Source organism: Suricata suricatta, chromosome 2 (assembly GCF_006229205.1).
Source record: "Suricata suricatta isolate VVHF042 chromosome 2, meerkat_22Aug2017_6uvM2_HiC, whole genome shotgun sequence".
Taxonomy (NCBI): domain Eukaryota; kingdom Metazoa; phylum Chordata; class Mammalia; order Carnivora; family Herpestidae; genus Suricata; species Suricata suricatta.
The window spans coordinates 158,666,351-158,689,845 of NC_043701.1; the positions used below are offsets into that span (position 1 = coordinate 158,666,351).

Here is a 23,495-nt window from a genome sequence, read left to right on the forward strand (position 1 = left end):
AAATAGGGGAAGGGCAGAGAGAGGGGAACAGAGGATTCAAAGTAAGCTCTGCATTGAAAGCAGCGAGCTTGATGTGGGGCTCGAACTCATGAACTGCAAGATTATGACTTGAGCTGAAGTTGGAAACTCAGCTGACTGAGCCACCCAGGCACCACCCAATTACTTCCTTTAACAGATCAATTTTTTGACAGAGTAACATCAATTTTAAATACTATTACATAAAGCATGATGGAGAAAAGAAATGTTGCTTTATAATTAGAAAACTTACAATAAAACTTCCCATGAGAAACAAAAACAAGCCATTTTGAAAATAAACATAGTCCATGCCAAGCTAGTATAAAATGAAACCAGGGGTCTTCAAAAAGAAAAAAAATTCCTCCCAATATTTTCTCTCCTTTTTATGGTTTCTGAAATGGGTAAAACTCCCAAACTCAAAGATTGCTGAGCTGTTCTGATTTGGTTCCTTTGGTATCTGTTTTTTCATTATTCTTGTCCTTGGATTTCTCTTCTTTCTTAACATCTACTTTTTTGTTTCCTCAGTTTTTTTCTTGACTTGAGTCTAGCTTTCTTTACTTTTTCATTATGATAGCCACATTTCTATGATCTCCTTTTCCTTCATCCTCAGAATCTTGAGAATCCCTCATCACAAGCTATCTACTTATCTGATGTTCAAATAGAAATTCTCTTGTCTGAATCTTCTCCATCTTCATCTCCACTGTCTTTATGAACAGCATCTTCTGGAACAGTCTGCACCTGGATGCCATGTGCATGAGGTAGCATGTGTAAATTTTTGAATAAATGCTGTTTTATCTTTTCCATAAATTCTGTAGTGTTCTGGTTTGATGAACTAATATGTCATGTTTGAAGAACTAACATGCAGTTTGAAGACTGGTCCAAAATACTCAAAGCAATCATTATATGACAATTCACTGGTAACTTCACAATTAAGGGCAGCTCAAATCTTACATGTTCAATATCAAGCAACATTGTAGACTGTCTATCCACCTGCCCCAAGCCATCAGTTAATGATAAATTGAAAGTTTTTACAACTACTACAATTTAGTATGACCTTTGACCATTAGATTGAAGCAACCAAATCTCATCAAACAGTGAATCTGCACCACACTGTAACCACAGCACTAGGCTGATACATCTCTATTACTTTTGAGATAATAAGCTTACATACCTGCCCATGTGACTTATCATCTATACCATCTCTCATTGGAAAGTTGACAGCAGATTATTTGCCTTTTCTTGGACCAAGATCTCTCAAATCTCCTGTTCCAGGTAAGTATTCCCCATATTTATGTAATGATACAGTCATTACATGGTCTGTTACATAAAAAGCTTCTTGAGCACCATCACCATCATGAATATCAATAATAATATATAAGATTCTCTGATGATACTTCAGAATTCAAGGGTGGCAAGTACAACATCATTAACATAACAGAATCCTAATTCTTCAGATTTCTTAGCATGATGTAATCCTCCAGCCAGTTAACAGCCAGCCAACAGTTTGTGGCCCCAAGTACTAACTGAAAGCTGACAAAATTCAGAGTCTATGAAACTCTGGACAATTGTCTCCATCACCAAATTTCTGCATCTACTTACTATAGTCAGACATGTTCATGTTACCTAGTCTTACTGAATGCAGACATTTGAAGTACTCATCACTGTGGTATTTTGTCATTTCTTCATCCGTGGTTTTATGGGAACTGTATATTTCCATTTTTCTATATAAGCCATAAGTTCGCAGCAGGTTATAGGTCATGAGGATTCTATGAGATTTCATAGGCTGATCCTGTCCATAATAATTTCCAGTATCACTATTTTGGTAATAGCCTTTTCTTGGCACTTATCTAATAGGAAGCCACGTACTCCCAGGCCATTGCTGGCTCCCAGTTCTGGCTCCCCCTCTCCCTCTGCTGCTGGGGCCTCAACCTGACTCAGGGCTGGCAGTGCCAGAGAGAAGGGCAGGCTGAAAGGTGGAGAGAAGAGAGTGAGACAGGAGGGCTCAAGAGCACCTAGTGTATATAGTAAAATTCTGATAGTGATTATCTCTGTTGGGTAACTTTTTTTTCGGTTTGCTTTTCTCCATTTCCCATTTTTTATGTTGAACACTATTCATTGTGATTAGAAGCAAAACATATCAACTGTTAAGTTTTGAAAATACCAATCAAATGACTGGATGGGATAACAAGGGGGAAAAAAAATGTGTGCCGACCAATCCTAAACTGTCTTTATGACCTTATGGGGAATAGTAATTGGAGCCAACCAACCAGCTTCTGCACAGAGGCAAGGGTATGTGGAGCCCTGAATTTCAGGCCAAGGTCCCTGGCTTCAGGAATCAGAAAATTAATAATGGTTAATAGTTTGCAAAAAACAAAGAAAATCATACATTTTGTTTTGGCAAAGTCTGTATTACAAAGGGGAGATCAACAGACAAAAGTAAGCAAAAGCAAATTCCTTTGTCATCTGGTGACACAGGACATCTAAATTGGACTTTCTTTGGTTTCTTTAAAAACCTGCATTGGGGGCACCTGGGTGGCTTAGTGGGTTAAGCATCCGACTTTTGGTTTCAAGTCAGGTCATGATCTCATGGTTCCTGGGTTTGAGCCTGCTTACGGCTCTGTGTGCACTGTGGGTATGGAGCCTGCTTGGGATTCTCTCTCTCCTTCTCTCTGCCCCTCCCCCACTTGCGCTCTCACACTCTCTCTCAAAATAAACAATAAACAAAAAAAACCACCATGATTATACTCAATTACCAAACACAAAATAGTTCCTGGATGACTTACCTGATCTTACTGGTGTACAAACTTTAAATGGCTTCATGGAGATTTGGAGAATTAAAACAATTTGATTCAATTGACTTGGCTATCACCAGTGGATTACTTAATTATGCCATAAATTCAGTGAAGCTAGCAATTGTCCAGAATGTGCATGTGTATGACTTGGGTGGATTTATTTGTATTAACCAAGGGGAAAAGGCACAAAGTATTCTGTTTACCTGAAGCTGCTATTTTTATCCAAAAGTGTCCTGGATCAAACCTCTGGGTTGGGAAACTCCTTGCAATTGAAAAAGACCAAAGACAGTAATGCAATACAGTAGTACCCTGGAACCAAGAAATGGAGAGTGAAATGGTACTTTATCACACTTATCTTTGGTTCATAAAAAAACACTCTTAATTATAGTGGATTGACTAGGCCTGAGCACTCTTAAACTTGCCTAATGAGTGATTTTCTAGAGTTACGGCTATTTTACACACACGTTCAAACATTATCTTTTATTGAGTAATAAGATAGTTCTTAGTGGTAAGAACATTATGGTCAATGTGCAATGATTAATTGTTGAAAAACCAGGGTCTGCAACCCAAACTGCCTAGTCACGAACTTTACTGGAATTGCTGCCTCAAATCGGGAGCTTAGATATCACAATTTTTTCTTTCTGAATTCAGATGTGAATGGAAGAAAATGGGATATGAAGTTTTATGAATCAAAACCCCCCTTTCCTCACTTGTAAAATGGGGTGGGCTAACCAAAACAATAGGTTTTCTTCCTTGTTTCACAAAAGGTTTTTATGAAGATTAAATGACAAAATAATAATGATAGCCACAATTTATACTGGACCTGTCATATTTACCTGACACTGCACTTGTTTAGAAATCTCATTTACTTTTCACTTCAACCATGTCCAGTAGGCTCTTTGTTCACAAGTATAAATGAAGAAACTGATATTCAGAAAGGAAAAATAATTTGAGGTTAGACTTTTCACAAGAAGCACGATTAGAATTTGAACCAAATTCTTTTTTTTTTTTTAATTTTTAACATTTATTATTTTTGGTAGACAGAGTGCGAGCAGGGGAGGGACAGAAAAAGATACAGACCCGAAGCAGGTTCCAGGATCCGAGTTGTCAGCACAGAGCCTGACATGAGGCTTGAACCCATGAACTCTGAGATCATGACCTGAGCTGAAGTCGGTGCTAAACCGACTGAGCCACCCAGGTGCCCCTGAACCAAATTCTGATTATAAAGCACCTCTATTTAAGTGAAGGCTTCCTTTTACCATTTCTACTTTATTTTGTATTTCCTTAAACATTATTTTATAATTATTGGAGTAGGTATTACATGCACATGGTATAAAATATTTAAAAATATACGAAAGGGTGTAAAGTGGAAATGAAGATCTTCCTATACTCTTCTGGTTTCCTTCTTGATATAATCACTGTTACTTATGATGTACACTTTGGGAGATAAAATAGATTAAAAAAACAAAAAAGACACACACATATACATCCCCATTTTCACAGCATCATCCTATAGCATTCTGTTGCTTGCTTAGTAGTCTACTTTATTAAAATAAGGGAATCATAAAAAATATTTTAAAATGAACATTCAAGGATCTTCTAGCCTTTAAATATCATGAACATCAATATGATGAATATTCTTACTTGGGGATTTACTCATGAAGGATAAATTCCTAGTAATAAAAGTGCTTTTTAAATTGTGCATGTGTTCTGAATTTTGATAGATACTGTCACACGGCCTTCCATTAAGGTATTTTACAGTTTACCATTCTATGTGTATATATTTGAGCCACCATGAATACATTTCCATGTAACATGTGAGATACGGGTATTTTTTCCAACTCCCCCAGAGTTTTTCTATTTCTATTGAATAGTCCATCTTTTCCCTCTAAGTTACAAGGAAAAGGCATCCTTATCCTGTACTAAGTTTCCATATATAATTCATTTCTATAATTTAATTGATTAAAGAAGGTATAGTACACTACCTTCAATAACTGTGATTTTTAATTTTAATATTAGGTAGGGTTGTTGTGACTTTCCTTTTAAAGTTTTCACTATCAAATTTGGAATGTTAGATCAAAAAAAGATCTGGTTGATATTTTTATTGAGATCTCATAAACATATAAATTGACTTTGGGAGAATTGCTATTTCTTCTTTCTAATAGAGTAAGTTAATTTGTTAAAAATCTTATATTTCTCTTTAACAGTTTTTTTTCTATAAATCTGAGATTTCTTGTTTATTCCTAAGTATTTTGTTCTTGTTTTTATTTTTTAAATGTTTCTTTATTTTTGAGGGGGGTGCAGAGAGAGAGACAGAGACAGAGACCGAGAATCCCAAGCAGGCTCCATGCTGTCAGCACAGAGTCTGACACAGGGCTTGAACTCACAAACCACAAGATCATTACTTGAGCTGAAATCAAGAGTTGACCACTCAACCGACTGAGCCACCCAGGCACCCGATCCTTGTTTTTATTATTAAAAACTTGCCTTCATTATATTTATAAAGGTTTTATTTTATATAAGGCAGCAATTTATTTTTCTTAAATAATAAATTTGTATCTAACCAATGAATAGTTCTATCTTTGCAATCATTTTCAGATGATTTTCTTGTATTTTCCAGGTACAATTATAACATCTATGAATTTGCCTCCTTACAATTTTTTATCTAGTTCCCTTTTTTGAATTCTAGTAATGGTAGACAGACTTGTTTTATTCCTGATACCAATGGGGATCCTTTTATAAAGTCTTTTATCAATTAGCATGATTTGAGAAGTAGGTTTTCTCTGGCTAAGGGGGCATTCATCTATTCGCATTTTATTAAGGACTTAAAAAATTAACAATGGATGTTACTTATCAAAAGCATTTTCCGTGCAAGTGAGACTACCATGTGATTGTCTCCTAAATACTATTTACATGGTGAGTTTTACTAAACTAGGTTTCCTGGTGTTAGACCATTCCTGTGTTCCTAATTATCGTCCCGTGGTGGTGGTGTAGTTTTTAATGTGATACTAGACTATGTGTTACTAGACTTTTGCATTGATATTTTTAAGATTGGTAGCTGTTTCTGTTTTGTAGTGTTTTGGTCATGCTTGGCACCTTTTCTGCCTCTTCTTTTCTTTGGAACTGTTTAAATGTAAAATCCAACCCCTTGGGGCACCTGGGTGGCTCAGTCAGTTAAGCATCCCTGTTCTGGCTCAGGTCATGGTCTCAGTTTTGAGAGTTCAAGCCCTGTGTCAGGTTCCTTGCTAACAGTGCCATTAACATGGAGCCTGCTTGGGATTCTCTTTCTGCCCTCCTCTGCTCACTCTCTCAAAATAAACAAACTTAAACAAACAAACACCAACACCAGTTAATCACTACAAAAAACTGACATCTTCAGTGTGCATCTAAATGTTTTGGTAAATGCAAAGTGCTCTACAAATATTAACTGTTAGTAACAAATCAGCAATAACCAAAATGCTATGGCATGTGAAGTTCTGAGAGAAAATTTGGATTCAAGAAGGCTGACACTTGCCTTATCTTACAGCTGCAGACACATTTTCTATCCCTTCTTTTTCAAATCTATCATGAAAAATCAGATTCCAGTTCCTATGTGATTCTCATTACTAGAAATCACTGCTCCCTTAATACATTCTGTATGAGTGGAGAGGGCCCTGGAAACCCCAGATCAGCCTTCCCACTCTAGGAAGGCAAAAATGCACCCCAACAATTGCCAGGCACAAATCATTATGCTAAGTGCCTAAACATGTTGTTGAACCCACTTTAAGAACGCTGTAAGGATGTATAAACAGGTTCAGAGACGTTAGGTAACTTCTCACGGTTACAGATTAAGTCCTGACATAGACACTCTACCCTAATCTTTATGTCCTTTTTTTCCCCACGACTCACTTTCCTGCATTTCACATTCATCCTTTTGTTCTGTCATGCAACAAAACTGACCAATACCTGGGCCAGGTCTGAGCAACAGATACCACTCCAAAGTAGAGCAGAATCAGTCCCTGTCCCCAGAAGCTGAACACTTAGGAGAACAGACATTGAACAGGTAACATAAAGTGTGTGAAATGCTACAAAGACAGAAATGTGGAATGTTGACTTAAGCCAGCAGTGTAGGGTGACCTGTCTGAAGACATGAAGACTCACCAGGAGTTAGCAAAGGAAAATCAGAGCTGTATTTAACGTTAAGGGGGAAAAATTGGCCACGTGGATGGAACAATATATGCAAAGGGTCAGAGAGAAAGCACAATGAAGGACCCAGGCTGGAAAGATCAGTGGGGGCCAGATCACAAAAAGCCTTGTATGCACACATCTGGGACTTACTAATCCCAAAGCAACGAGAAGCCATAACTTCAAATTCACAAAATTCCTTCCTCACAGCAAGAGGCAGAAATCACTTAGTACTAAATCACTTCCATTTAATACCCACCAAAGCTTACAGGATAACTGGTTTGAATTAGTTAAATTTCCCTGGTTTGCAACAGCAGATATAGGATACTACGAGGTTGGATTCCACAAGAACCCAAATAAAGAGCTGCTTTCCCTGAAACTCCCCCTTACTGAGCCCCACTGCCCCAACGTCACTGCGAAGTTGTTCCCTACGAGGGAACGGGGAGAGCTTGGGAAGAGCAGGTCCAGGCCTGGCTCTCGAACTAAGACCTGAATTAGTGAATTTAGTTCTACTTTGCACAATTTGCCCTTCCTCCTTCTCAGTGCAACTGCCTCTTCCTTTCCTCCCCTCTTAGACCCACTTGGCAGGGCACGACACTCCAGACTCTTTCCTCTTCTGCTGCTGGCCACATCCCACCAAGAATCAGAACATTCCTTGTTACATTCTGAGTCAGAAAGAGCAGAAACCCTTCTTTCAAGATTCCTCTACCCAGGTAGCAGTGTTCTGAAAAGAGTATAAGAAAAGCCTCAGCAGTTGAGTTAAGCTAATAAATAAACTGGTTACCTAGTTGAAATGAGCAAGATAGCCTTAGGGGCATGTGAAGACAACAGAAAAGAATGGAGACATAAGGAAAAAATACAAATGACTGATAGTAAAATAATTTTATTCAGTTTCTTTTTTAAAAAAGGTAGCATTTCACATATAAATTTAGACTTCAAGATTACAGTGTATATTTGCCAAAAGGAACATCCCTGCAGGAGGGATAGACTTAGAGCCTGAGCGAGCACTTGGAAGCACACTCCAGGGAGAGTTTAAGTGGAAGTGGTTACTTTACAACTTCACAATGCTAGTTCCCTGTTCCTCAACTCTGCCACCAGGGGGCTTATAAGAAAACCCATATCCAACCCTTTGGGGCAACAGCTTTTAGCTTATGGGAATATGAAACATTTCTAGGAAAGAAAGCACAAAGGTCAATGACCCAAATTTCCCACAACAATCATTATTACCTATCTGCAGCAACAATACATGACAGGTGAAGAGTTTATTCTTATAATTCAAAGGTTTTTTGAAGGAGGACTAGAGAACATAAGATTCATTCATAAAAAGACTATATAATAAGCGAAAATGAAACAGATTCTCTCCATATTACAAATGCCTCTCTACTATAAGGCCCAGGGAAAAGACCCACACAAATCTGGGACTCCTTCCCCATAGAAATTGTTTGGCACAACCCGCAAGCTGTCATGAGACTGACACGATCGACAGTGGAAAGATTTCTGCAAGTGGTCCCATGACTTTTCTGTCTGGCTTGAACATCGTATACATGAAAGGTGTCTTAACAAGCTGCACAAACTCAGGCCTAACTATGGGGCACACCGTTTTAGGAAAGCTAATCTGAAGGGGAAAATGGCCCAGATGGAATAGGTCTCCCATAGCCACAGGCTAACTTATAACTCCCTCTGTCATCCTCTCAAGGGATATTAAATCCCCTGGCTGCTCAGGAAGTCAGTGGAATCCTGACTTCCTAGGGAAGGTAAAAGACAGAGAACAACTTTGATTTCAGCATCTCCGAGCCAGGAAAAAAGGAGACAAAGATGACCAAAGATGCTTTCTAAGTTACTCTGTCCCATACTACGTAGGCTCCAGAAGAACAATATTGAGGAGAATCAGTGTGCTAGTAACCACAGCCCTAGGATTCGGCCTTCAGGCAGAGGTACTGGGGCAAATAATTGTACCCCAAGTCCAGTTTTAAAAATAAAAACTTCCTGCAGTTATGATACAATACTGTGCAGTGAACAGCTGGGAACTGTATGATGCTCCTATTTCTGGTTAAAGCCCTGTCCCGCTCTTGGCCACCCAGAGCTGAGAGGTGACCTAAGGAAGGAGTTGTCTGTGGCTAAAAGCCAGGCACCTTAGTTGCAAACGGCCTGGGGCAGTGACGCAGACAGTCATCATTCAAAAGAGGGGAAGTTGGGCCCCAGAGCTGTGGTTCAAAGCGAAGATTTCATCTTACCCAGAACTTCAAACCAAGCTTTATCTCTGAGCCTACTAATGCAATAATAACTAGTGATTAGGAATCCCTGATTGGGTGGCAAGGTACATATCCCAGCATGCCACCAACTCAACTATAGGGAAAAAAAGGTGCAAATAGTAGCAAGTAAATCGTTGCTCAAGTGGAAGATCATTTCCTGGAGAACTTCAGTGGACTAGATACTAATCACATGGATGAATACTGGGACTGGACCCCAAAGAAAGCCTGGGTCCCAGACATGATCAGTCTTTTTTATTTTTTACACTTACCGCATCCTGGCCATCTTCACTGGCCTCCTATGTCTTGAATGGCTGAGCACACATTTCCCCAGGGACCAATGTAAACATTATTCAATAGATCTCAGCTTAGAAGAACACAGCTTGTTATATAATTAATGTCTAACATTCCAGTGCAGGCAGTATCTTAGCATCAGACTTTCCCGGATTTATAAGTACCAGTTTAGAAAGGAACACACACAGGATACTTGATGAACTGTGGCTGAAAAGACATTTGGGTGCCAGGCAGCTGGTTCTACCCTGCAATCAGTTGGTAAGCCAGGGCTATCACAGGAGAGGCAGAACAGAGCGAGCACAGGTTCTCTGTGAATCTGAAGAGTCATATAACCATTGTTCCCACTTAACCCCTTGGGCCACATCTTGATATGGGAGTACATTTCTACCTCTTGCATCAACCTGTGCTCTCCTTGTTTTGGATGGGGCTGTCTCCAGAGGGTTCAAAAGCCTCCTTAGAGAGGAGAGAGCTTTTTCTTTCAGTCCTAACATCTGAATACTTCGAAGCACAAGACGAGTCCATGAACATGCTAGGGATGTTGTTGCCAAAGTAGATCTTACTGTTAGAAGCAATGGCCTGGTACCTTTTGAGCTCCAGATATTCCGGGGTCAATTTGTGCTGTGTGGGGGCAAACAAGAGCAAAGGCATCAGGATACGTGGGTCCAATACTCGTCTCTTTCCTTCCATACATTTCCCCTACTGCTCTCCTGAAAATCACTACTCGACTCTGAGTCATTGCCAATGACCTTCTCTCAATTTGAAGTGTGGCTATCATATTAATAGCTATGTTTTAGACTTGAAGTTCCTTACACAAGCTCCTGTCCTAATGTCAAGAGAAGCTGTTCTTTAAAAAAAAGAGAAAAAAAAAAGATTGAGGAGATGGATTTGGGGGAACAATGGTAGCTAACATTTCTATAGTGACTTGGGCCTAAAAAATGCCTTCATATATACCTTCATATTTCATCTCGCTGAGTTCAACCTAGAATTAGTCTGGAATCTCTGCAGATTCTCTTAAGAGGTAAACAGGTCAATGGATGAGAATGGCAGAGCTTCAAAGGGGCTGGGCTCATATCCTTATAATCAACCATTTGTGACTCTGCTTTTCTTGACCACATTCTAGAAGTGGAAAAGATCTCAAGAAATCACCTGGTCTGGCCTTTTGCCTCTACTTAGAAGCTAGATGTTTAAACTGATTGTGATAGACAGAGGTTTGTCAATCACCAGATCTGTCACAATTTTTGTTGTTTTAATTTAAATCATGGTGCCGAGATGTATCCAACCAAAACCTCTCAGGGTTTTGCTACTAAAACTCATTTCTACTATTCCCTGGAATGTACCCTGGAATGTACTTCCCCCAAAGCCTCTCATAACCTTCCCTGGTAATCGTCTCTTCATCTCAAGTTCCTGGCCTGTCCTCTAGGCCAAAGCCTGTCTTGGCCGTCATAGCCCCCCACCCAACACCTTCCACCCCCTGGGTCTACACTCTCTCCAGTTGATTCATATCTTCTGCTGAAATACTGCCGTCACATCTGGTCACAGTGCATAACCAAATTACCTCCTAATGCTTTATTAATATAATATCAATGTCCGAATAGCATTTTTCAAAATGGCATAAAACTGCTGTCCCTTTCAGCACAAGGCTAACCTCAAGGACGAGATCTTGATACTTGTGCCTGGCTAGCTTCTCCCATAACAGATTTGGATTGCTAGTTTCAAAACTAAAGTTTCTTGGGGCACCTGGGTGGCTCAGTCAGTTGAGCATCTGACTTCGGCTCAGGTCATGATCTCACGGTTTGTGGGTTCTAGTCCCGTCTGGGGTTCTGTGCTGACAGCTAGCTCAGAGCCTGGCGCCTGCTTTGGATTTTGTACCTCCATCTCTCTCTGACCTTCTACAGCTCGCGCTGTCTCTGTCTCTCAAAAATAAAGAAAAAACATAAAAAAAAAAAGGAAAAAACCCCTAAAGTTTCTTATCTTGCCTCCATATTGACCAAATTCCATTGTTTTTATAGAGCTGTGTCTCCAATATGTTAAATTTACTTCTAAATTATACTGGATTTCAAAGTACTGACAACTCTCACTCTATCAACCTATCATACCATGTCTTACCATTTCTTCTGAGCCCAGAGCATGCTGTTCCTTTCTAAATTGAAAGAGTTTAAGACCTGTCTATTCCTTAAATCTTGAACCTAATTCATCAAACCACACCAAACACCCTGGCAACCTCTTTCTCAACTCTTTCAATGTTCTAATCTACAGTGTTCTCTCTGCAATTAATAACTTTATAAACCTTGGTCATATTCTTCTCTGCCCAGAACACACAGGGTTCTAGTTGCCTCTTACCAATTCTGCTAACTAGGCCTGCATTCTCTAGTCCTAAATTAACCTGAGTCCCTATACAAAAACTGTTGACCCATTTCACCCAACCTCTTATCTCAAAGTGTCACACGTGAAATTCTTTACAACTAGAATATTTTTCAAATCTAGTAAACAAGCAGTATTGTTAAGGACTTTTGGAAATGTGTGTCAGGGGAGGGGGTGCTGACTTTCAAATAACTGGTGAGCACTACTGACAAGTCGCAGGCAAGGGCCATGGATGCAAAATAGCCTATAATACACAAGATACCCAGTTTTCAACCATGAAAACTGTTGAAAATTCTATCTCAAAATGCCAAGAAAGTTTATGAGAAAGACTGCACTAAACGAACTTAGCATCTGTGCATAGCTACCTGGAAAGCAGCTCTAAATGGACTTTATTCTTCTCTTGTTACTCCTGTCCTTCCACAAGAAGACCCTCACCTTTCCTGATTACTAAGCCCTGACACAGCAGTACAGATGAATGATTTATAGCATTTGACCTGTGTTCATAGATTTGTCTTTTATCCTAGCTCCCCACTTTTACGAGGAACTATACAAAGTTGTCTCCCCAGTGAGTATGCAATATGACTTGATAAGTGATTGGTTGTTTCTAGAGTGTGTGATGTTAACTAATCTTCTTTGACACTGGACAAATCACCTCTATCACATTAAAGCCCCCCACAAAGAAAAACAAAACCCCAAACACCATAGGAGGGTGGCAGAAAGAGCCAGTCACCTTGTTTGAGGTGGCATATTTGTGTGCAGCATAATACTCAGCATCTGCCTTCGCCTTCTCTCGGGCCAGAAATGCGGCATCTAGCAGGCAAAACAGAGTCAGGGTGTTTAAAACAAAGGAAAATTGCAATCTATTTCCTCAGCTGTGTAAGAGTTCACATTCTATGTTAAGTAGAAGTCTCTTTCTCTACTGCCTGATGTTTTGATCACTTATTTTATTCATTTATTTTTAAAGATTTAATTATTTTGAAGTAATCTCTATACCCAAAGAGGGGCTCAAACTTAACAACCCCAAGATCCAGAGTCATATGCTCTACTGACTGAGCCAGCCAGGAGCTCTTCGATCACTTATTTTAAAGGCATTTAATAGCATTAGCAGTTTTCAAAACCCAGTCCCCAGATTCTTTTCCAAGGGGAATACTCTTGTCATTGTTGAAGAACTCTGCTCATCGGAGCCCACTTCATTTTTCACCTAAAGCTGCTCCTTTTCTCTACCCATCATCACCTCAAAGCCTCACACCCCACCCAGGCTCTAGGCTTCAAGTAAAATAATGAGGACCAGACATGAAAGCTCTGCTCTATGTATTGCACTGTCCCCATCCCCTCCAAACTGGATCGAGAATCAGTTAATGCAGAATAACAGGAAGGAGCAGCACAGAAGCAAAAGAGGCTGAATGTCTGGGCTGGCCTTCAAGACTGTGAGCTCACAACATCAACATCTCCTATATGAAATCTAGGAGCTTGAGAGCCTTTTATGAAAACTGGGGCTGCTTTTTTCCTGGCTAAGATTTTTGTTATTTTTTTGGTTGACAGGTAGGAAAGAAACTAGTGGTGGTAGGGATTTCTTATATATTCTTTACAACTGATTATGGGTAATTCTCATACTGTGCAAGGGCAAAGTGGTAGCTAATAAGCCATAACTTAAGAACAGAAAATGAATGGATGCGTTACCAATAGTCACCAACCAAGAGCAAAACATGTAATAGTAACTAAAAAAAAAAAAACCTGTCTACCAGCATAGCAGGCCAGCCACTTCCTCCAGACCAGATTACTCGGTCTATGGCCCTCCCATCCACCATAATCAAGAACCCAGTCTCTGAAGCAGAGAGGTAGTTCAAGATACTCGGAGCCTCTTTTCTCCCTGATGTACCTTCAATTTCAGAAATGCGCTTTTCAGTTTCTTTCTCCATCACCTTCTGCTGAAACCGAATTTTTGCCACTTGTGCAATCTTCTCTGCTTCTATAATTATACACAAAAAAAGATACATTCAAAAACATTTCTCTAGGTCAGGAAATATTTAGAATCAGCAGCATATAGTCTTAACATTAGTTATATAAGGTTTTATGGGCTGTTTCATTAAGCTTTAAACATCCAGACTGTAAACAACTCAACAAAAAAAAGGGAATTTATTTCCTATTTCACTGTTGACAGTGCTGGTTTTGTGAGAACTGGGAGGGAGTACAAAAGGTAACAGTCCAATCCTTCATGGGATTACACAGTAGCAGTCCACAAGCTAATGGGGAAAATTATACTTTGTGAAAGTACTCAAACCAAAAACAGAGCAACATAAATGCATGGCAACATAGGACAATCTTATAAAATGGCACAGGAGAAAGTAGGAATAAACAAGATAAGTTAAACCAAGAAAGGCCTTGCAGAAGAAATCCTAAAGAAAATAACAGACATGACCTAGGAGGACATGGCAAAAGGCATAAAGACAAGAAGAACAAAGAAGCAGTCACAATGAAGAGGTAATTACAGAGTCACATGACAAGAGAAGACAACAAATAATTAGAATAGAAAGAAAAGTAGAAGACCTCCATCTTGAATAATGGGCAGAAGCATCTAACTTTAATATACTCTGGATCAACTGTTAAGCTACCAGTAGGGAAATGACAAGATGAAAATAATATCAGAGAAGGAGAATTCTGACTATAGACCTTAAAAAAGAAAGCAGGCTAATTCATCTGACACTGTGAAAACAAGTGTTAGGGGTAAACATGTTGGTTGCAGAAGGCAATTACAGGCAGGGAAACCCTCGTCTAATCAAAGGATCGAGGACCAGGGAAAAAAGAGTCTTATTACACTTTCAATTCAATCACTGTAATTCTTGAAGAACAGTCTCAGTTCTCCTGTTCAGCCAAAGAGGCTTTTTTTTAACGCATCCTGGGGAAAGGGTAAAATAGAAAAAAATTTTCTAAGCGTTTTCCTATTTCCAGAAGATCCAGTATTCCTTCAGCATTGACCCCAGTGCATACTTCCCTATTTCCTAATTAGCATAAAAATCAATCTATCACCCCACCTCCCAAACAGACTAAGATGTTCAACTGGGAATAAGAGTAGGCATTTGGAGCCTACAGCTATAACCCAGAGAATCATGTCCCAATGTAGGGAAACTGTTGTGGTCATCCCACTTAACACTATTCTCTGACATGCAGAAATAAACCAAAAGGGAACATGAATAGGGTTCTAGTTCTAGAAAAATGGTGGAATAGGCTGATGAGAAAACCCTTCAGCTAACAACACCTTAAAATATATCAATCTTTTTTAGTGTATGGCTGAGATCGTAAGAAAGAATGAGAGATCCTCAAGAGACATAAGCAAAGGAAGAACTGAGGGGTACAGTGGCAGCTCTGGGGGTGGTTATTAGACAAGTGAGGGAGACGGACCTGGGTTGTTGCCCATTCAGGGCCAGGAGGTGAGGCCTTGAGGCATTAGAACTGGGACTCTCACATAAAACTGACACCACTAACGGGCTTCAATTCCACTGAGACTAAAAATTCCTACCCACCAGACCAGTGAGGAGAAGTAGCCTTTTCTCTACCTAGACACACCACAGTGAAACTGGAATGCCCAAAGACAGAGAAAAATTATAAAGGTAAAAAGAGAAGAGGAAGCCAAACAAAAATGAAACAGTATCACTACAGTGACCAAAAAAAAAGTAAGTTTTGTTGGGCTTAGAACTGTAAGCTAAATTACTAATCTGAGAATGAATAAAATCATTTTGGACCAAGGAAGAATGAGTAAGTTATCCATTCCTTAACATTCACTGAAACAAAACAAAACAACAATAATAAACCAGTAGAAAAAAGAATGAATTGCCAAAAACAATGGAGAGGGAAAAAATTAAGCAGCGCCTATAGATCAAAAAGGATGTATATTGTAAGAATAATAGTAACAATTAAGGAGGGAATAAAAAGAACATAAAACTAAAATACAAGGTAACTGTAAAATTGAGGGACTGTGATAAGAATTAAAGCATTCTAAGGTTTTAAGAGGATAGAATGATTAGCTTTAGACTCTGTCAAGTCAGGTATGCTTATTAACATTTTACAGGCAACGACTAGTAGTTACACATTCTAGAAATGACATAAAACTTCCAAGTAACAGGAAGAAAGGAAAGAATAAAGAAAATCCAATCAATTCAATACCAATTGGAAAAGAGTAAAAAAAGAAGCAAAGGAAAAAATACATGGTAAATAGCACAAAATTAAAAGATACAAACAAATCCAAATATAGCAGTAGCCACAATAAATATAAAAAGACTAAACTCACCAGTTAAAAGACAGATTCTCACATTGGATAAGATAACAAAATCCAGCTATATGCTGTTTACAAGAGACACACCTAAAACATAATGACATAGAAAAGTTGAAAGTAAAAGGATGGGAAAAGATACATCAAGAAAATAACTAACCAAGAGAAATCTGGCATAGTTATAATTTCATTAGACAAAATAGATCTTAAGCCAAAAAGTGTGTCTGGGATAAAGAGGGTTATTACATAACAGGAGCAATTCTCCAGGGAGATGTAACAATCCTGAATGCTCTTAATGACACAGCTCTAAAGTACGTAAAGAAAAAAAATCACGAGTCAACAAATCTATGGTCATGGTGGGAGATTTTAACACCTCTTTCAGTAATTGATAGCTCAAGAAGGCAAAAATTAGAATAGAAGATGTAAACAACACAATTCATAAGCCTGACTGAATGGATATACAGAGAAATTGCATCCAACAAAAAAAGAAAACATATTCAATCTTTTCAAGCACACATAGAACATTTACCGAAAAAGTTCCATGTAGTGATAGGCCACAAAGCAAATTTCAACAAATACTGTAAGGATCCATATAACAGATCATATTTTCTGACTCTCATGCAATAACATTAGAAATCAACAATAAAAAGGTAGCCCCCTATAAGCCCATTCAGTCAGAAATTGAAAAATATACTTTTAATACTTCATAAGTAAAAGAATAAATCATAATGGAAACATTTTTTAAAAATTAAAAATGAACATCAATAAACTACATTTCAAAACATGAATAGAAAAAAAGAAACTTTATAATCTTACATGTTTCAATCAGAAAAGACTGAAAACTAAAAAGCAATTCAAGAAGTTAGAAAAAAACCAGTTAGAAAACTCAAAAAAAAGTAGAGGAATAATACAAATAAGTATAAATAATGTAACTGAAAAGTAAGTGACAATAGAACCAGCCAAATCAAAATGCAGTTCTCTGAAAAGATGAATAAAGTATCACAGACCTCTGGCAATACTAATTCAGCAAAAGAAAAAGCACAAAAAACACAGTACTAGGAATGAAAAGGGGGCAAGCACATTTGGTAGCAGATTTTAAAAATTATAAGGTAATTCTGCAAATTTATGTCCCCAAGTTTGAAATTTCAGATGTGAAACAATTTTCAAGAAAAACATAACTGCTCAAACTTACAAAATCAAATATCTGAACAGATCTATAGTTAGTATAGAAATTAAATCAACAGGCTAAATGTTACCAGCAAAAACAAGCATACAAGAAAGCAAACCCCACTAGACTAAGATGGTTTTTACAAGAGAGTTTCATTAAATCTACAAAGAGGAGATAATAACATATTTTATACAAAATGTTTCAGAACACAGAAAAAGAAGAATGCTTTCCAAATCATTTTGAGGCTAGTGCACCATTAAAAGAAAAAAAAACCAAAAACCAAAACAAAACACCTGACAGTAGGAGTACAAGGAAGAATTATAAGCTGAAATTCATAAACTACAAGTAAAAATGAAGATATATAAAAGTAAAAATTTTAAAGAAATTATCAGCAAGACATATAGAGAAATGCACTGAGGTGCATCTCGTACATCATGATCAAATGGGTTTATCCCAAGGAAGCAAAATAATTCAGAAACAGAAAATCTATTAATATAATTCACATTAAAAACTTTAAAAATAAAAATTAGAAAAAAACATATAGAAAAATATTCTAAAAGTTTTAACAGCCATTCATGAGAAAAACTCTTGACAGGCAAGAAACAGAAAGAAACTTCATGAACCTGAAAAATGTTAAGTACAGCAAACACCACTGGAACTATTTAAAGTTAGGAACAAGACCAGAATACTGGATGCTACCTTTCTTTTCAACACTGAACTCTCAGTCATAACCCTGAAACCAGGAAGATGAGAAGAGTCCAGAGGTGTGGGACTACAAAGGAAAAATGACAACTGTTCTCATCTGAAGACAGTTTGACTGCTCACAAGAGACTATTAGAAACCATAACATTAAAAAATAATAATAATATTTTCAGCAAGATTGCTAAATAAAAACAATGAACAGCAAACCTATACAAAAACAAAAAACAGTTAGAAAATGTGCCTTCAAAATAGATCCTATTGATAATGGCAAAAAGCTTGAGGAATATACAGGAATAAATCTCTAAGACAGAAAGTGCCAGAACTTTAAGAAGAAAATTACGATACTTTCTGAAAGACATTTCTCATAAATGGAGAAATACAACAGATTTATAAGACTCAGTATAAGTCTGAATAAATAAATAAATTCTCTCCAAATTGACATGTATAGGTAATGTAATTCCAATCAAACCTCAAGACAGCATTTTGTAGAACCTGAGCTGGTTCTAAAATTTATAAGGAAGAATAAATGGCCTAGGATAGTCCAATACAATTATAGGAATATTTAGGATAGTAAAGAGGAATAGTTAAGGAGTAACTTGCTCTCCCAAGTAGCAAGACTTGACATACAAAGCGACAGTAATTAAAATAAGGTAATTCTGGAGGACAGACCATGAAATTAAAACAAAATAAAGGTCCCAGCAACAGAACAAATGATATACAGTATCTTGTTATATGCTAGGTGTGGCATAAGAAAAAAGTAGAGAAAAATAATAAATTTTTCAATAAATAGCCTAATATAATTGGCTTGCTATTTGGAAAAAATAAACTGAATTCCAACATCACACTAAACCCTAAAATAAATTCCAGATGGACTCAAGATTTAAATATAAAAAACAAAACTTTAAACCTTTTAGAATAAAATTATTACTTTGGGGTTGGGAAAGAATTCTTAAATAGGATAGAAAAAGTATAAATCAGAATGGAAAAGACATGAATTTGATCACATGAAAATTAAATATCTATGGATATCAAAGACATAAAGTTCAAATGCCACAAAGTGAGAAAAGATATCTGCAATGCATATATCTGGGAAAGGATTAATATCCAGAAGATACAAAGAACTCCTATAAATCAGTTCAAAAAAAGTAATCAAATAATAATATATTAATAAGCAATTCACATACAAAAAAAGAGATCTGTATGACCAATAAACAATAGTCAACTTTACTAGTTATCAGAGAAATACAAACTGAAATTAAAGGATATATGTCCACCATCAAACTAACTTAAAATTTAAAAGGTGATGGTGGTGGGCACTTGAGGGGAAGAGCACTGGGTGTTATATGGAAAACAATTTGACAATAAAATATTATGGAAAAAAAAAATAAAATAGCTTGGGTACAAAAAAAAAAAAAATAAATAAATAAACAAATAAATAAATAAATAAAAGGTCTAATGACTCCAAGAATTGAAGAGGATATGCAGAAATGGGAATTCATTATGGCAGCAAATGAATTGGAACTCAGACTCTGCTGAAGAGAAGGTAAAATGGTAGAATCACTTTGGAGAGCAATTTGGCAATAGCATATATTATAAATTTGAAGATGTATATACCCTATAACCCAGCAATTCTATTTGAAGGTATGTATTCCAGATCAGTGCTTCTTCAACTACCTATGGAAGAGCACCCCCCTTTTTAAAATATTTTAATTTGTTAGGAAACAACATTTTATAAATTATAATAAAAAATTTTTAAAAACAGGGTACAGTTTTTTATTTTAGATTTGACACAAAATAACTATATAATGCTGTAAGAACTTCTAAGCATTCATTGTCAATTTCTGTCATCTCATTATGGATCAGAATCAAAAAGCTGGTGATGTAGGACAGTGACCAACACTACAGGTTGAGCAGCACTACTGCTGGAAAACTCCAATATGCGCACAAAGATATATGGATACTGGTGTTACTGCGGCACTATTCATAATAAAAAAAACCTAGAAACTACCTAACTCTTCAACAGTAATCCATCAGAATGAACTGAGGTTTATTCATAGAATGAAGGTACAAGAGTTAAAAAAAATATGAATAGAACTCAAACAATATTGGTAAGATAAAGGCAAGCTGTGAAGTAAAAGGTAAAGTTTGATACCATTTTTATGGTTTAAGACAATTCTATGAATTATTATTACATAGTTATAATAAAAATATAAAAATATGGACAGAAAGATTACATAAGCTTTCGAATAAAAGCTACTCCGAGAAGACAGGTCAAGAAATAGGACCAGATAAGGGAATACAGGGGGCTTCCAACAGATATACAAACTTATTCTTAAAAGAAAATATGACCTGAAGGAATGTGGCAAATACTAAGCCTTCATTTTATTATTCTCTATACATTTCTGCATATTTGAAATTGTTTATAAAACACTTCTTAAACTTTCAGCATCCCAAGGAACAAACAACCGAGAGACTTAGAGGGCAGTCCAATACACAGTATCCTAGAGTGTTTGGGAAGTCACTGTGATTCAAGTAAGGTGAAAGCAATCCCGCCGCCGTACTGTTGAAGACGGCAACCTCTATCCATCCAGATAAAACTAGGTCCATGTCAACAGCAAGGATGCATGCCATAAATCTGCACTTTAGCCAAAAAACTTCCCATTCTTAAATTGTATGCAAATAAAAACTCTATTCCACAGAGGCTAGAGCCGCCCAAAAACCCTATCCATTTTCCTTGTCCTTGAGAAAAAAAACACATGGTCAAGAGTCAAACCATTTCATTAATTACTGGCACCATCTAGTTTTAAAGGCTGTAGGGCATCTGAATGTACATAAGAGTTTCCAGAATTCTCTACTATGTACAGTGCAATCTTATTTTATCCTATCAATAGCCATCATCAGACTGACAAAGAACAGGACAACAAAATCGTAACACATGTACTTAGAAAGATCCAACTCAGAAAAAAATCAAAGTACCTATAACAGCCTTTTTCCTCTCTGTCTCAGCTTCTTTCTCCACAACCTTTTGTTTCTGTGCAGCTATAAGAAGTTTTGTCTTTTCAGCCTCCCTGTGAAGCAAAATATTGTAAAAATTAGAAATGATATGCAGTCACAGGTAGTAATTCTAACTCTATGGTGAGTCAGAGAACCATTTGCAACAAGAACTTTCTGATCCATTACAGTGCCAAGAGAGGTGTTACCTTATTTTACTTATAATAAATCTGAGGCTGAAAAGTTAAATGATTGGCCCAAAGTCACCCAGATATATGAATCAAATTTATACATTTAAATTTAGTCCGACCTTTTCCTAATTGTATCATGGAAAGGCCTGTGATCTGGAAGTACCCAGAGTATATAAATCTTTCTTTTACTGAGGCCTCCAGCTAGCCCATATAGCAAGCTGGGCCAATTAGCAAAATGCAACCACCTCTGGGCAGATGCAGTCCCTCAGGTACATGGTCTGGCCAGCATAATGGAGCTGGATTTCAGCCCCTCCTCGAGCACTCTTGTGCAGTGGCCCTGTTAGTTGTATGAAAGATAAAATTAGATGGTAGTTATTAAGTAGTGAACTGGTGCTCAATGTAAAGAAGACTTTTCTGAGAACCTGAGTATTCTAATAATGGAAATGGCAGGCCCATCACTAAGCATGTACAAGTGGTAACTGGGTGAGCACATGGCAGAAAAGGTATATAAAAGATTAATATTAGATGGGAGGTTAGTCATCAAAGTGGCTTTTAATTCTGGGATTTCAATAGTCTAAAAAATTAGGAAAGATCCAGATTTATCTGAAAAGTAACTCCAAGAGTTTCCCTAAAACATTTCCCCCTAAAGATCTCTCCTTTCTTCCTGCCAAAATTGATAGACATAAAATAGCATTCTGGATACTACAAATTTTTTGAGGGCAGAGATCATACAGTCTTCATGTTTCCATCACGAGAAGCTATCATACTGAGAGCCTAAGATATTCTGAGCCTTCAATTAAAAAAATTTTTTATACCAATGGATCAGACTCATGATCTACCCAGCCTGGTACTCTGTGCTTTACAGCTTCAAAAGATGAGTTCCTTTTCTACAGATGAAAAGAGCTAATAAAACTGTATAATAAAAGATGTAGACTTGGGAACAGTAAGGACTCAGCAGTATATTACCCCAGGAAGAAGTATTATTACTTCTTGGGCCTCCTATACTTATACAATCTGTTGTATTCTTTACTTGTGCAAAGTTACTTTTCCAGCATTTCGTATTTTTCCTCTTAAAATACCAGCCAAATTTCCTAAAGACTTTTGTTTCTTCTTTTCACACCTGTCATATAAGAATAATACTATCATTTCAACTACAATAGGTATTCCCCTAATATAGATCTTCAGAATACTTTAAAAAATGAATTTCATGTCAAGCAAGTAACTTCTCATTCCCAGTCAGCCCTGGACACAAAAGAGAAGACTACCAGTAGTCCGTCAAGGCAAAGCTTCCCCAAAGCAAATTATAAAGACCTAAGTGTCATTTTGGATACACAACCACATAAAATAAAAAAATCAAACTTTATGCCAGTAAGGTGTTTCTATTCTTACCATTACAACACAATAACACAATATAGGCACTCCCTTCAACCTTACCAGCCAGGACTCCTTCTCTTCTCTATTAGTATTTAATTCAGGATATTCATGTCCAAATTATAGTTCCTTAGCCTTCCAACAATAGTTCTATAGCAAACTGCATCCTTAGCCTCTAAAACTGCTCCTGAAATGTTCATATATAAAGGGAAAACTAATAGCAATCTAGTGATTTAAGACACAAGAATAGATAGCATTATTAGAATTAAAGAATGGAAAATATACACCCCACCCAAGAATGCAGTATCTCATATAGGCGTTTTCTCTACACTGCTATATTAATAAGTAGCCCAAATTAATAAGCCCAAAGTATTGGGCTCCCAAGCATATTACTCACATTAACTCAAAATTTCTTCTTATGGCTTCTGGGATTTTGGGTTTTGTAACACGCACAGCCTAAAAAATAAAAGTGAAAAGCCAAAGTATATTTGAAAAATAAATCTTCAAACTAAATCTACAGAGAAGCTCCTCATATGAAACTAATAAAACAACTATGACATAGCTGCCTATTAACACGTGTGGAGATTCCACTAGAAAATCTGTTTTTCATGCCATCACACCAAGAATCAAAGATACGCTACTTCTCACTTCCTTAAAAAAATGCTTGGCCACGGGAAAAGCCACTCCTATCCACTGAGGAAATAAAACTCCTTTAGGGGAAACGTTCTCCCTTAAGGACCTCTACAAAGCTCTTCAGTTGGATACTTTTGTTTCCTTTTCAGGCCTGCAAACCAAAGAAACAGAAGGAAGGCAAAATTCCAAGATTTAAATTGTAAAGTAGGAAACAGTCAACAACAAAAATAAAAGCAAACTAAGTTCAGGTCCGTATATGCAACTTAATAACAGTGGACAATAAATGTATTTACCACT

At 37.2% G+C, this 23,495-nt stretch overlaps 1 protein-coding gene and 1 pseudogene across 1 annotated transcript in view; both read right to left on the reverse strand.

The window, feature by feature from the left end:
- Positions 1-313: 313 nt before the first annotated feature.
- Positions 314-2,835, reverse strand: LOC115276280 (annotated as a pseudogene).
- A 5,003-nt stretch (positions 2,836-7,838) lies between these two features.
- The window catches only part of ERLIN1 (ER lipid raft associated 1), a 35,795-nt gene continuing 20,138 nt past the window's right edge, over positions 7,839-23,495 (reverse strand). The window contains exons 8-12 of the mRNA XM_029932369.1: positions 22,963-23,021; positions 20,989-21,080; positions 13,755-13,844; positions 12,606-12,685; positions 7,839-10,132 (exon numbers count right to left, since the gene is read on the reverse strand). Of these exons, the coding sequence (XP_029788229.1) occupies positions 9,911-10,132; positions 12,606-12,685; positions 13,755-13,844; positions 20,989-21,080; positions 22,963-23,021 (543 nt within the window). The 3' untranslated portion in view covers positions 7,839-9,910. The remainder of the gene's footprint in view (positions 10,133-12,605; positions 12,686-13,754; positions 13,845-20,988; positions 21,081-22,962; positions 23,022-23,495) is intronic.